At 35.2% G+C, this 15,506-nt stretch overlaps 1 protein-coding gene across 4 annotated transcripts; it reads left to right on the plus strand.

The window, feature by feature from the left end:
* The first annotated feature begins 848 nt into the window (after positions 1-848).
* Positions 849-15,013, plus strand: LOC107715039 (transcription factor CP2). Of its 4 annotated transcripts, XM_016521080.1 has the most exons (18): positions 849-926; positions 1,006-1,151; positions 1,440-1,656; positions 2,451-2,602; positions 3,559-3,635; positions 3,838-3,943; positions 4,105-4,211; positions 5,404-5,556; positions 5,714-5,824; positions 6,237-6,325; positions 6,494-6,542; positions 8,276-8,317; positions 8,567-8,660; positions 8,913-9,003; positions 10,006-10,112; positions 10,528-10,670; positions 13,791-13,842; positions 13,950-15,013. In XM_016521080.1, exons 3-18 carry the CDS (start codon positions 1,535-1,537, stop codon positions 13,985-13,987), a joined length of 1,533 nt encoding a protein of 510 aa, XP_016376566.1. In that variant the 5' UTR covers positions 849-926; positions 1,006-1,151; positions 1,440-1,534; the 3' UTR covers positions 13,988-15,013. The 4 variants fall into 4 exon arrangements, with proteins under 4 accessions (XP_016376566.1, XP_016376568.1, XP_016376565.1 ...); XM_016521079.1 differs by having other exon boundaries at positions 851-1,151; XM_016521082.1 differs by lacking the exon at positions 8,276-8,317 and having other exon boundaries at positions 850-1,151.
* Positions 15,014-15,506: the final 493 nt, after the last annotated feature.

A 15,506-nucleotide genomic window follows, 5' to 3' on the forward strand; every position in this document is an offset into this window, starting at 1 on the left:
TTTTTCACCAAATTACCAATGCATTTATAGCCTTCCCTGAAATCATAATACATATGATATCTTTAAACAGTGTAAAAAGCTTTCAAAATTTTTTAGTTGTTTTATTTTTTAATTTATCTATTTGAAAAGAGCAGCGACTAATGTCAAGTGACAGTTTTATTGTTGCAACAGCTGTGGTATTTTAGCAGAATTTATAGTGACGCCAAACATTTGGGCACTTTTTTGAGAAGTGAATTTGATTAGTTTAGTGATTTTTAGTGAATGTATAAAGTCCATCCGAAATTCACACAGGGGTCCTAGCAGAGCAAATACAGGTTATAGTAATGACTATAAAGTGTCTTAATAATTAATCTTTATTTTGAATCTGCATCTATTGATTTATAATTAATTTAAAAATCTAAGGGTTTCCACTACAAATACCATTACCAACATCACAAACCATCAACTATGAACTATTACAAATAAATTAATTAATAATAATAATAATGTGGTTTCCTGAATATGTAGTGTGTTTTGGGACATATTCTGTTATGATTTAGCTACCAATAAAAGCAACAAATTACCAGTAGAGAGACCCACAGGGTCCATTACAGTTTCCATTTAAACCAATACAATTCCCATTATAACCAGTAAAACCATTACAAATTCAGTTATATTGTTTATTTATTATTTGTTATGAAATTATTAATTATTTTCTTCAAAGTTCTTAAAAGTTAAGTTTAAAAAGTTGTATGGCTCAGGCGTAGAAATAATTTTTAGCGCCGCTGTTCCATCTCTGGCTGTTTGTTGTCATGGGGGAAAAAGGCAATTCACCTCCATAGCGATTGGGGCCGCTAGTACACTCGAGCCGCTCACTGTTCCAGCCGTTAGTGAGGAAGGCTACTGCGGATATTACGGCAATTTCTACAGAAGAGATAAACAAACATGTAATATTATACGCAAGACATTTTTCAATCAAAATCCAACCTATCTTCATCCTATAAATGTTCTTCGAATTTTTCGCAGCGTCGTCACTTTTTACAGCGACCGGTGAAAGAAATCAATCTTCTTTCGAGCAAAACGAAGTTTTCTTGCCAAAAGAAGGACGATGGGTGGAAAAATGGCGTGAAACGATGAGCTTTACCGCATTCTTTATCTGACTGCTGTCAGAGGTAATTTACACTCTTATTATGCAATTTATGATAAAACAAACACTTTATTTTAAACGATATCTGTTAAGTTTTTGCCCCCATTTGACTTATGTAATGTAATAAATGTGTTTGTAATGTGTAGGTCTGTATTTTGAGGATTTGTGATGCAATTTTCTGTCTTTAACATCATATTTAATCTAGTAATAATAATACTTAAGGTCTTTCTTAAATTGGAAAACTATAAACGTATTTTCCAGTTCACAATTAATATTGTATGTAACTAATCCATGTTTTCCCCTCTTTTTTTAGACAGGTGTCTGTGATCATCCCTAAACCCAAAAGGGAGACTGTCAGGACTGTGATTCATTTGCTCCTAAGTTCACTTGAATTAGACGTCTAAAGTCATGGCTTGGGCTCTGAAACTACCTCTGGCCGATGAGGTGATTGAGTCTGGTCTGGTCCAGGACTTTGATGCCAGTCTGTCAGGGATCGGGCAAGAGCTTGGAGCTGGTGCTTACAGCATGAGGTCAGTTTGTGTACTAACTTATTCTCTTTTTTTGTTTAGGGATGTTTAGCTCATTTCAGATCATTGGTGTGTTCGGAGACCTGTGGTGCTCGATAAATGTCATCTTTGGTTGAATTGTAGCTCTTTAAAGTACTGTATGTTCGGGTGATTTGCGTTTTTGCCTTATTGAGGAGTGTTGTTTAATCTGTTTTGCATACTTACTATGTCAAAGCCAACTTCTTCTGCTGGGCTGTTTAGAATGTCATGATGAATGTGTTTTGGCACGTTTAGTGTCTGACCTTCCAGAGAGGCACACTCTGTGTCTTGTATTCCCTTACATAACTGTTGTGCAGAAAATTAAGCATTTAGAAAAGTATAGGTCTGTTTGTGCCGATGCTATCGTGTGTAGGCTTCGATTAAGTGTTTTATTCCATATTTAGGGTTTCAAGTGGTTTGTAAACATGTTTTAATTTACTGACAAATTGAAGTTCTGTATGACATGACTGCAGTGCAGTCTGCATACAATATTTTGTTCTGCTAGTTTATAAAACAAAAATCTTTGATTTTAAATGGTTCAAGTAAAATGCATTCCCATGTTGATAGGCAGATAGAGTCACTCTGTCTAGCCTCATCAGTTGGTCTCCAGGGAACAAAATAGTTGTGTGTTATAAACCACATGTTCCAGTCCTGCTTTGCCATCTGTGATGATTTGTTCCCAGATGTTTGAGTAGCATTAGAAATGTCCCTGTATGGGAAACCAAAAATTTTAAAAATCTATAATTTTTCACTTTTTTCTTTCTCTTGTTGTTTTGCAGTGATGTGCTAGCTCTCCCCATCTTTAAACAGGAGGAGTCTAATTTACCTCCGGAGAGTGACGATAAGATTCTTCCCTTCCAGTATGTACTGTGTGCCGCCACCTCTCCTGCTGTCAAACTACATGATGAGACGCTCACCTACCTCAATCAAGGTCTGTTCAGCAACACTGGCTGAAGAACATCTGAACTTTCCTTAGCTTTATATTAAATGTCAATATAAATCTATTACACTGAAAAAAATGGTATAGAAACAATTTTTCAGGCTGGAATTGCTTGAAAATTTCTCAAACAATTACAAAGGAATAGCAAGTTACACATTGAACTACACATGAAACTTTAAAAGTATACAAACTGAAATAGTATTTTCTTGTAAAACGTGCTCCATTTAATCTTTGTTTTATTTATAACTTTGAAAAATCTTCTTTTTTTTTTACAGTGTAATACACAAACATACATTATTCATGAAGTTTAAACGGTTTGTGCTTCTGAGGACTTAGAAAATACACTACTGTATAAAAGTTTAAGGTCAGTGCATTAATTAATTAATTAATTTATTTGTTTATTACAAATAAATTATTTTGTTCAGCAAGGATGCATATTAAATTGATCAAAACTGACAGTGAAGACATCTATAATGTTCCAAAAGACTTCTATTTCAAGTAAATTCATCAAATAATCCTGAAACATTTCAACACTGATAATAGGAAATATTTCTTGAGCAGCAAATCGGCATATTTGAATGATTTCTAAAGTATCTTGTGACACTGAAGACTCGAGTAATGATGCAAAAAATTCAGTTTTGTAATGACGGGAATAAATTGCACTTTCAAATATATTAAAATTTAAAACACTTATCATAATTTACAGTATTACTGTATTTACCATATTTCTGTTAAAAAATCGCTGACTTGGTTAGCATAAGAGACATTTTTCAAAGAAAAATCTTGCTGACCCCAAACTTTTAAACAGTTGTGTATATCTATATATATCTATATATATATCTTATCTTAACAGCGTCTGTCCACATTCACTTTCAATGTATGGGAAAAAAAACAGCTTTTAAAATGTTTTTACTGGTATTGCTAAATTTTCCCCCCATCGGCTGCAGGACAGTCTTGTGAGATTCGAATGCTGGACAATCGGAAAATGGGGGAACTTCCTGAGATCAATGGGAAAATGGTGAAGGTGAGGATTTGCTGGCTGTTCTTTCTCGTCCCCCATAATTCATGCTTCCCATATACAGGATTATGCTTGCATCAAGGCTGAATCACTTTAGCTGTTGAGAATCCTTTAAGTGTTCTGCTTGAGCTTGCTGAATCATATGTGCTTCTTGTGACTATCTGTGGTTTATCTCTACCACTGTTTTTCTTGTGGTTACTCCCTGCAGAGCATCATCCGCGTCGTGTTTCATGATCGCCGCCTTCAGTACACTGAACACCAGCAGTTGGAGGGCTGGCGCTGGAACAGGCCGGGAGACAGAATCCTTGATTTAGGTAAATATTGTAACCCACTGCTAACACAAAGTGTAAAATCAGTAGTATAATAAGATGACTGTGAATAATTGGCACTTAAAGATACGTTTGCTACCAATTTGTCAGTGTTGTGGAAATGCAGGAATTAGACATTAATAACATGCTTGCACTGAAATCCTCAGATATCCCGATGTCGGTAGGGGTGGTTGATCCCAGGGCAAACCCTACACAGCTCAACACTGTGGAGTTCCTCTGGGACCCCTCGAAAAGGACCTCTGTTTTTATTCAGGTATCATAGACTGCTTTTGCTGACCTCAAGAACAACTTTCCCATACACTGTGAGTGGAGCCTTAGAAATCCCAACATGAGGTTCCATGTTTGTGTGTGTGTTTTTAATTTATCCACTGATACACACTCGATGTACTTTGTCAATGACATTAGGAAGAATTTTGACTGTGTTAAATGGATAGTTCATCCAAAAATTAATATTTTGTCAGAATTTACTCACCCTCATGTTATTACAATCCTGTATGACTTTCTTTCTTTTTGTGGAACACCAAAGAAGATATTTTGAGGAATATTTCAACTGTTTTTGACCAAAACAACACTGGATTCCATCGACACACACAGTTTTCTGATTCTTTATTTATTTATTTTTAAATATCATTCACTGTTAGGCCTGTCGCGATAATTAAATAACCGTCTAATCGCGATTATTTGATCTAACCGATTATTGTGCTTTTTATACGACACAAGGGGGAGTCATACACCAAAAGAAACAGAAGAGCACCAGTTTGCTTTTCATGCACTGTATAGCCTATACAGGGCTCCAGACTCATTCTTCCCACTGGTCGCTCTTTTGCAACTAACTTTCTCAGCTGGTCGCACAAGCACATGATTTGCTTGCAATATATATTTTTTTGCGCTACAACATGGGATTATTCAATGCATGCTGATGAACTTTTATCATAGTTTATAGTTATATGGAAAAGAAAGTGGTTAACATTCACTCCGTTCTTTATCATCAGTAGTATTATTTGTGATTTTAATTTTGTGAATGGGAGTTTCTCTTTTGCTGTGTTAAGCCGCGGGCTTCGGATACTTTCACTTTCGAATTCGCGATCTTGTTGTCACTGTTTTGCTTACATACATCTACACACCTTTCATTTTTTTAAGACTAAAACAAAAGATGGATTCATTGTTATTCTTAATTAAAAAGCACAACAACAATAAATCAGTAAGATACAATGAAAAACTAGCTTACAAAAGTTTATTAACAAAAACGAATAAGATGAGGCATGGCACACACCACATGCTGTATTATATACCGACTAATAAATTACAGAGCCATAAAAACAGACAATTAATCGGCATTATCGTCATAATCGCCAAAGCCCTAAAACAGACAATTAATCGTCAGCCAAATTTAATAATCGTGACAGCCCTTTTCACTGTTACTTATTATTGTCTTCTTTGTTTAGGTCCATTGTATAAGCACAGAGTTCACCATGCGTAAGCATGGAGGAGAGAAGGGAGTGCCGTTCCGTATTCAAATCGACACTTTCAAGGAGAATGAGGCCGGGGAGTACACTGAGCATCTGCACTCCGCCAGCTGCCAAATCAAAGTTTTTAAGGTGGGCTGAGGCCTTTGATAAACATTTACAATGTGACTATGCAAGTTTCAATGCAAGTACTGTTCATGAGTGCAGCATAATTTTTGTGTAATCTTGCAACCGAAACAAGATCTTCTTAGAAAATTAGATGCTAGTACAAGGTTTGCTTTGTGTTCAGCCTAAAGGTGCAGACAGAAAGCAGAAAACAGACAGAGAAAAAATGGAGAAACGAGCACCGCAGGAAAAGGAAAAATACCAGCATTCATATGAAACCACCATTCTCACTGAGGTGTGTATCTGCTTCCTTGGAATGCTTGAGTTCATCAAGTCAAAAAAATAATGATAGATTTTGATTTCGCTCTAATATTATAGTTTTTAATTTCATATTTTTATAATATTTAAAACACTTTTACTTTGTTTTAATATTTGTATTTTGTAAAATTGCTTTTTAATATGTGATAATATTTTGTGTGTTGTGTATTTATTCAGTTCTCTCCATTGCCTGGAAAGCATTGGGTTTATATCAATATTTACGTGAAATATTTAATTAGTCTCTGTTATTAGTTAGAGATTTTAATTTATTATTTATATTTTTATGTGTTTTATTTACATTTATATTATATTAGTATATTTATAATATTATTTATTTTTTTCCCATTTGATTTGATTGTGATGATATCTGGTGTTTTGTATTTATCCAGTGCTCTCCGTGGCCTGAGATTACATACGTCAACAATTCCCCATCACCAGGTTTCAACAGCACCCACAACAGCTTTCCTGTGAATGAAGGGTAGGAAACATTCATCAACATTGTCTGAGCTTTATAATGCTAAAGCTAAATAGAATGTTGAATAGGAAAATAGCAATTGATTATATTTCAATTAAAAACTATGCAATCACTTGTCTTCTTTGGAATCACATTTACTTTCATTTAATGGCTTATGGTTTTGCCTTGCAGAAATGGTTCACCCAATCACCAGCCGGAGCCTGTGGCACAGTTAGCAGATGTGAGTGTGTCTGTGTTTATCTTCTCTCATATTTGAGATTCACTGCTCTCAGTAACATTCATTAAATGTTTCTAGTGACATTCTAGGATTAGCGTCACTCTATATATATATACAGTGGTGTGAAAAAGTGTTGGCCCCCTTCCTGAGATATGAAAGGCAAACTACTACAAACTGAGACATGGTCTTGGTTAGATTCATTCCAGTGTTCTCTTGTGTGTTACAACATTTATGCATTCTGCATTTTCTCATTTGAACAATGTTTTATGTTTGTACAAGCAAATTTATCTGTGTTCCATTTGCATTTGTGTGGGATTTAGTTCATAACTGATCTTACTATCCACTTAACTAGTTAAGTAGTTGAGCTGTATTGGAAATGGAATGGTCAATAGCTACCCTTCAGTATAGTGTGTATGTGTGTGTGTGTGAAGGCATGCTCCATGCTTCCATGTACATTTTTAATGTCAGGAGAACTACAATCGTACATCAAAGACCCTTTGTTTCCATTCATATCGTTGCAGCTGCTATTATAAAATTATCTGTAAAAAGCTTTTTTGTTGCTTTTGCATGTTCATTAGCACATTTCAGAGTGTATGTTGCCCTTTGTAGCTTTTTTTTGTTTGAACTAATAGTTTATAATATAGCATAGGGATGGGGTTGGGCAGTATGACCTAAATATTAGTTATTTCTGCTGGAAATTCAACCCAAAAATTATTTTATATTTGTTTAATATAATTAATTTCATTTAAATTTAATTATTATATATATATATACATAAATGTATAAGTGTATAAGTGTAATTTATAATGCAAAGTACTTAATGTAATTTTATTATTATTATTTTTTTTTTTTGACATAACTATTTACTATGACATAACATGATCTACAGTTTGACACATTTCTACTGTTATATTATCATACTGCCCAGCCCTTACATAATTTAAAAAAATAACATATTCACCACTATTCAAAAGTTTGGGCTAAGTTCGTTTTTTTTTTTTTTTCCTGAAGGAAATCAGTACATTTATTCAGCAAAGATGCCTTAAATTAATCAAAAGTGACTGGAACGACATTTGTAATGTTACAAAGGATTTTTATTTCAAACAAATGCTTTTCTATTCTTTAAAGAATGCTAAAAAAAATGTATGTCAGTGACACTGAAGACGAATAATTGCTGCTGAAAATTCAGCTTTGCCATCACAGTATTAAATTACATTTTTAATTATAATAATATAGAAAACAGCTATTTTAAATAGGAATATTGTGAAATATAATTACTGCTTGTACTGTATTTTAAACGAATAAATGAAGCCTTGGTGAGACTTAAAAAAAAAAAAAAAAAGCTTACTGACCCCACACTTTTGAACCGTAGTGTGTAGATACAGGAACCAAATTAAATGTGAACAGCCTTAAATCAACTTTTACAGGCTGACCTACAGTACAATAATCATTCAGTTTGGCACCTTTTCCTGTAACAAATCTATTTTGATTTCTTCATGCTTTTATGATTGTATGTTGATAGACTGATAGACTTGAAAAAATGACTCCAAACATTGTATTATTTTTGCATTAGTTTATATGCTGATGTTATGTGAGGTTTTAGCCCATTGTTTGTTTTAGTTTTTTTCGTTTGTAACGTATAAGCCCCGTTAGTCACCACATGCTTCCTCATAACAAGATAATAACACTCGAGACAAATCTGAGATTTTAAAACTGAGAGACGTTCTGCCTTACAGTTGTCGGCCCACCTACTTACAAGAGACAGTGAAAGCAATCAGGTACATGAATTTATTTGCTAATTTGAATATGTTGAAATGTTTATTTGCCAAAGGTAACACTTGGTTGGTGTGCAAAGGTTTTATTAAATCTGTTTATGAACTCTGTTCAACTCAGGCCGGACAGTTTAAGGGGGAGTGTCTGACTTCAGTACAGGGACAGTACAATGGAAAAACAGACGAATTATTATCAGTTTATGGTCAGTGTGCTAAGGCCTATTTTGTCCTTTCTCTTTGCCCCCGAACAAACAGAATCTGTTGCCCACGGCAACACCACAGGAAGCACAGCAGTGGCTCCATAGAAACCGTTTTTCACCATTCTGCCGTCTCTTCTCAAACTTCTCGGGTAAAGGGACGACTGGGCTTACATAAGTGTGCATCACATTCCATACAGGCTTCTGCTCACTCAGCAACCATACAGTGCCCCACCATTCCTTACATCACTCTCATTCAGATGACACATGCTCTCAAATCTCATTCTCTTATCATAATGTTTTTTAGGAAAAATGTAATGTACCTCTTGATTTCATATTACCTTTCAGAATAGTATGAAAAAATTCTAGTGTGAGTGTGTTAACGGTCCTTTGATGTCACTCAGGGGCCGATCTGCTAAAACTGACCCGAGAGGATGTCATCCAGATCTGTGGACCTGCTGATGGCATTCGGCTATTTAATGCACTCAAAGGACGGTAAGAGTCTGTTACAGCCAGGGATATTTTAGTTAACGTTAATGTACCTCTTGATTTCATATTACCTTTCAGAATAGTATGAAAAAATTCTAGTGTGAGTGTATTAACGGTCCTTTGATGTCACTCAGGGGCCGATCTGCTAAAACTGACCCGAGAGGATGTCATCCAGATCTGTGGACCTGCTGATGGTATTCGGCTATTTAATGCACTCAAAGGACGGTAAGAGTCCGTTGCAGCGATATTTTAGTTAACTAAAATTAAAACTATAAACATTTTTGTTACTTTAAAGGGGCAAGTCACCATTATTTATATAGCGCTTTTTACAATGCAGATTGTGTCAAAGCAGCTTTACTTTACTTTACTTTACTTTACTTTATTAAACAGGGAAATAGTGTGTCGAAATAGTGTGCCGTTCTCCTCTGGCCAGACAAAACCAGCAGTTTAATTCTAGGCTGCGACAAAGTCAGATAAACATAAACATTAACTGAAATTAAAAAAAAAAAATCTATAGACATGTTTAAAAAAAACAAAAACTAAAAAGAAGACAAAACACCAAAATTACTAAGACTTTTAACTAAAATTAATTTCAAAATATAAAATTAAAAACTAGTTAAAAAAAAAAAAGTCTCTCAATGATACTAGAATAACTAAATTATGTATGTAGCTATGTATGTATGTAACACAGACGTCTCTTATGCTCATTAAGGCTGCATTTATTAGATCAAAAATGCAGTAAAAATGGTAATATTGTAAAAATATTATTACAATTTAAAATAACTGCTTTCTGTTGTAATACATTTTAAAATGTAATTTATTTCTGTGATATTAAAGCTGAAATTTCAGCAGCCATTGCAGCAAGTTGTACTGCTTTATATTTTCTGGAAAGCGTGATTCATCACATTTTAGCTTTTATAAATATCCTTCTGTTCAGTTTCCATAATTTGCTTTTTTTCTTGGCTGTTGATGTTTACATATACTGTGTATGTGTATGTTCCTGTATAGGGTGGTCCGTCCAAGGCTCACCATCTATGTGTGCCAGGAGTCCCAACAGGCTCGTGAACAGCACCAGAAACATGAGAACGGAGACGGGTCTAGCAACACTTTCTTCGGTGAGTTTGACATCAAGTATATTAAGATCAAACGTGATTACATTTGTGCTCAAAGTGTTTGTAGGAATGGAATGTTAGGCTGTGATATTATGAGGTAATAATTTTTTTCCTTACCTGCACGGCCTGGTTATGTCAGCAAAATAGAAAAGCTTTTTAGAGGCAGTAATGCTTTTTTTCTTTAGAATAATGTGCACTTATGAATCATGCATAATAAGACTTAGGACATGTGGTAAATGGGGTCAAATAATCAGGGAAAATAAATATCAAGTGTGTATTGATTTCATGTTGTCAGGTGTTTTTTTTTTACATTTTCCAGATTTGTGACCCTTGTATCCTGTTATTATTTTAATGTCTTTCCCTTTTTTCTGCAGTGGTTTGTTGGTTAAGGTCTCATGTTTCTTTACCCCCATCTTAGTGTATCATGCTATCTATCTGGAGGAGTTAACAGCTGTGGAACTGACAGAAAAGTTGGCTCAGCTCTTCAGCATCTCTCCACGGCAGATCAGTCAGATCTTCAAGCAGGGACCCACTGGTATCCATGTGTTAGTCAGTGATGAGGTGAGGGCTTCCACAGGCTTTCTTTTTCTTCAATGCTTAGGCCAGAGTTTCCCAAATGGGGTTCGTGAAGCCCTAGGGATTTGTAAGGGACCTGCAGGAGGTTTGTGAGTTGATGAGAAGCTAATGATTGAATTGAATGTAAAATTAAAATAAAAAATGAGGCTATACAAGTAATGAAAATAAAATAGAAATAACAATATAGCTTAGCGCAATTATCAAATCAAAGGCTACGATTTAAATAAATAAGCATAGTCTTTTGCGCTGTGTGCACCTTGTTGCAAGTTTTGGAAACCCAGTGTGCTTTTGGTTCACTTTTACACATTTGCATAATTTCCAACATTTCTGTAGATAGAAGTTCACAGAATTCCACCAGTATTGCCCAAAATAAACGTTTTAAGATTTGAAATGTTAAAAACTTCAAGAGTTTGAATGTTTGAAAGGGAAGTAGTAAGGGATAGTTCACTCATTAATGAAATTCTGTCGTCATTTACTCATCCTAAAGTTGTTCCACCTGTTTGAGTTCCTTTTTTCTGTTGTACATAAAAGAAGATATTTTGAAGAATATGGGTAACCAAACAGTTGATGACTTCCATAGTATAGGGAAAAAAACTAAACATGGAAGTCAGTGGGGACCAACAACTGTTGAAATTAATTCAGGTTTGGAACAACTTGAGGGTGAGTAAATGGCAACAGAATTTTATTTTTTTTGGTGATCCATCTCTTAAGATATAAATATTGGTAACTTGTAGTCTAAAACAATTTTATAATTATCAAATACAATTTTTATATTTTACAGTACAACTGTAATTTACAACAGTAATATATGGCTTTCTTTAATATTAGAGTTCAAACTAATAATAATAACAATAATAAGAAGAAGAAGAAGAAAGATCCTGAAAGAGGTCTTAGTTGGTTTCAGCAGTAGCAGTAAGAGATATTTTCATATTAGATGAAATCATATAACTGTTAAAATTGCCATACATGACAAAATAATTGCAGTGTAGTTTTTTGGCCAAGTTGTGCAGCCCTATTTATGAATAAGTTTTAAATAAAAACAACCAAAATAAAGCATTTACTGAAAAAAAGTTTATATTAAAATCTTTAATCTGTTTGCCTGCATGTCATTTGACCATTGACCAAGAGAGAACTGTGAATATGCAAATGTGTTGTTACATTTTTGAAATATTTACTTAATCTTAGGGGTTTCTTCAAGTAAATGTTTTACGTATAAGCAGTTCGGCTGACAAAAAAGTTTAGGAACCCCTGGTATAGGCACTTAACTTGCATTTGTTTAGATTTCCTTGCACTAACCTGTGCGCACTATAAAAACATTCCCTTCACTTTACAAGTGTTGCAAAGATCACTTTACTGTTGAAATTTGCTTACTTGAACTTTGAAATTCATCCTCTAACAAACCCATGTTAAAGTTGTCCCTTTGGGCTCTGTCCCTAGAAGGCAGTAGTTTATTCAAGGACACAACAACGATGAGGCATGATGGTAATCCCAGGATTGTGACCCTCCATTTTCCTGTGCAAAGTTAACCCTATTGCTACTTAATAGAGGGCAAGCTTAAAGCTATATTCACACTTTGTTTCGCTTTGTTTGGTCTGAAGATGCATTGCAAGAGATGTAAGCTACTTGCCGAAGGCCATTTCTGCAGAGCTTGCAGAATTTGCTGCTGTGCTTGCAGTGCATCGCTCGTCATCAATCCATCATCGATAGCAGTTCATTTTCACAAATAAGAGCAGATTGCTTTCATACCAATTGTACACCAAACTGGAGTCCAAATGGACTCTGTGCACCCGAGTTTGCAAAACCAAATGCATTGAGTTTGGTGCCAAAAGCTCAAGTGTGGAAAATAAGAGACCGCACATGGATTTTATCCATCAGTTATAGAACTTAGTCAGGCTAGACAGCATATTGAATTTAACGTGGATGAAAACAAGGCTTTGAGGGATATATTTACAGTCTTTACAATGGCAGGCACTCTATAAACGTCCCAGATCACACAGTTTTTGCCAACTCACAGTTTTCAAAACTGTTTTATAGAGTTTTTGTCTACTAAAAGTTATTTTTCAGAAAGATGTTTCATCAGCTGAACAAACGTATGTTGTTAAACAACAGTACAATCCATTGAACACACAATACTTATGTCCCTCACAGCTTCATTTTCATTCCTCTCAAAAATTAAATACGATGCTATTTAATTAAGTATCGATTGGATTTATAAAATGGGCATTACATACCAGAATTGAGCATGATGTTTGGATAATAGGGTTGGAAAATAAGGCGGCTTGGTGAGTTAAAAATGAAAACCTTTTCAAAGGCAGATAATGTTGTTGTAACATGCACAATAAAGGCCGTTTCACACTGAGCGCGATGCAAAAAAAAAGCGAGGCGAACGGTGCTTTCATACCGAGCACGAAACAATTGATTGCCTTGTGCTAATTCATGCCTGCATGCTAGGTGGCGCTGACCAACAATGCATTTTTCTTCAGATATGTATCTTGTATATGGATTTAACATTGTCCGCTTCTCAACAGCATTAAATTAATATAATTAAAGATTGGTTCTACATCATAAACACAAACTATCTATAATGCTTACAAGAATACATCTTAAAATGTATTTGTAGGAACAATTAGCATCAAGCTACACATTCGAAAATGAATGTGATTATTAATGTTTTTGCTTAAAACCCACATCATCGAGTGCTTGTAATAACGTCCGATTGTGATCTGTAGTTGATTTTGATTTTATAATAGGCAGACATGCACTCTCTACTCAGTGGAGAATTAATAGAAATCATATTCTGTATAAAGAACATGTGAGAATAAAGTATTTTCGCATTCAGTGCCTTAAGACCAGGAACGACCAGAAAAACTTTTCTCTGGTGATGTATGCCATACTTCGCACAGCATTCATTTTTGAGTTCAAAATCCAATCAACAGCCGATGGACAGAAACAAGTCCCCAATCTACGTTTTTCTCTATCAACAATCAAATGTACGTCTTGAAACAGAAGAAAAGATCTGATGCTACTTCCGTTTTATCATGATTTTAAGTAGTATCTCTTATTCTTTATTTATCTGACTTAATCTTTACGTTCTCATTCGAACAGATGATTCAGAACTTTCAAGATGAGATGTGTTTTGTCCTGGACACAATGAAAGGTATGAGCAAGCCAGTTTTTTCGAAGTATTGACAAGTTGAACCCACATGTCTTTGTTTCTAGGTAACTTCTGTTTTATAACTTGCACTCTTTCGATTGAATTTGCAGCTGAAACAAACGATGGCTATCACATCATTTTGAAGTGAAAACAACGGATGAGGGGGAGTGAACAGGCCCCTTATGTTTTTCTTAAGATTCAACCGACAGCCCCTTCCCTGCACACTTCCTGGACCTTACCGAAGATCGCTTGTCTTGGAATAATAATGGAGACGATCATGGGAAAGGAAAAAAGGCACCTGACCCATTTTGAAACCTTTGCTGTTTTATCCATGGAGCGTGTGCTGCCTTTTACCTCCACTTTCCATTTACACTCGCAAAACAAATCGCAGAATTTCTATTTTACTAACTTTCTTTGCATCAATTTGATTTGCCAGAAAAAAAAGTTTATAATGTGCTACGTACGGCCTTACCGGCTCAAACAGAGAATTGGCTGGCGTTAAATACAGTATTATTTGGTGTTGTCTGCCTGGATGTCACCCCCTGAGTATTTTAGCTGCATGTGCTAGAGTCCCATGTGAAGTGCAGTCCACATGCCTCAATGAATACATGCTTTATAAACAACATAAGTAGAAGGTTATGTCACAGAGATCCATGGTACGCCCAGAGATTTCCAGGACACTTATGAAATTGCCTCTGTTTATGATGAACGTTATCGTCAGTTCTCTCACCTGCGAGGAAAAAGTAGGCAGTCCTGTTTTTATATTGTCCCCCTCACTTTTAGCAGATGATGCAATCACAGATGTTGTGAGGGACAGAATGAATTAAATTAGCTCTATACTGCCACTATTATCAAGTTCAGTTTTTTGGCAAGTTCACGGCGAGCAGCGTGACTAACGCATTGCTGCGCGAATCATTTATGTCTTGTATAAGTTAATTGTTGATTTGTTAAGCCTTGTGGACGCGACTATGACTGTTGGGCTTGATATTAGGTTCTGTAGCTTTGATTCCTGATGATTTTTCAGGTGTTGCTGCAAATGCACGTTATTTACAGGCGGAAGATGAACGGCAGCAGTGGGCATTATATATGTACGTCTTTTTATTTTATTTTTTTAACATTGTGCTTAAAACCTCTCCCTCATTTCGTTTTTTCATCGTTGCATATACTAGAATAGTTTTTACAAATGTCAAACTTGCCAGAGCACTATTTTATGGTATAAAAGAGAGATCATGTTTTACTTTCTTTTTGTTTCCTTTTGGATATGACCACTGATGTGCTAATCTTTCAGGTCTGGTAAAGGGGAGAAACCTTGCACTGCGTGAGAAATGGTAGCCGTGGTTAGTGCGAGACGCAAGCTAGACCAAGATGGTAAAGACGTGAGGTATTGTCTGTTGTGACCCTTTACCGTGTCATTGCAATGATTAAAGTGACTTACCTTTAAATGAGCTGTTTTGTTTTATGTTGTATTAACTCTTTTCCTCATACAGCCCTATGTCTACATCCATTTTAAGAACTTTGTAGGCATTTATGAGGTGAAAATGCTTCGCAAGGAATTTCAATTTCACAAAAATGTATCTGGGTAACATTTCACCTCAATCAATAGAAATATATTTTGCATAAAGGAAATGAAAAGCATTTTTAATATGACAAAATAATAATGAATAACA

The sequence above is a fragment of the Sinocyclocheilus rhinocerous genome, unplaced genomic scaffold, assembly GCF_001515625.1.
Source record: "Sinocyclocheilus rhinocerous isolate Xijiao unplaced genomic scaffold, SAMN03320098_v1.1 scaffold28, whole genome shotgun sequence".
NCBI classification, from domain to species: Eukaryota; Metazoa; Chordata; class Actinopteri; order Cypriniformes; family Cyprinidae; genus Sinocyclocheilus; species Sinocyclocheilus rhinocerous.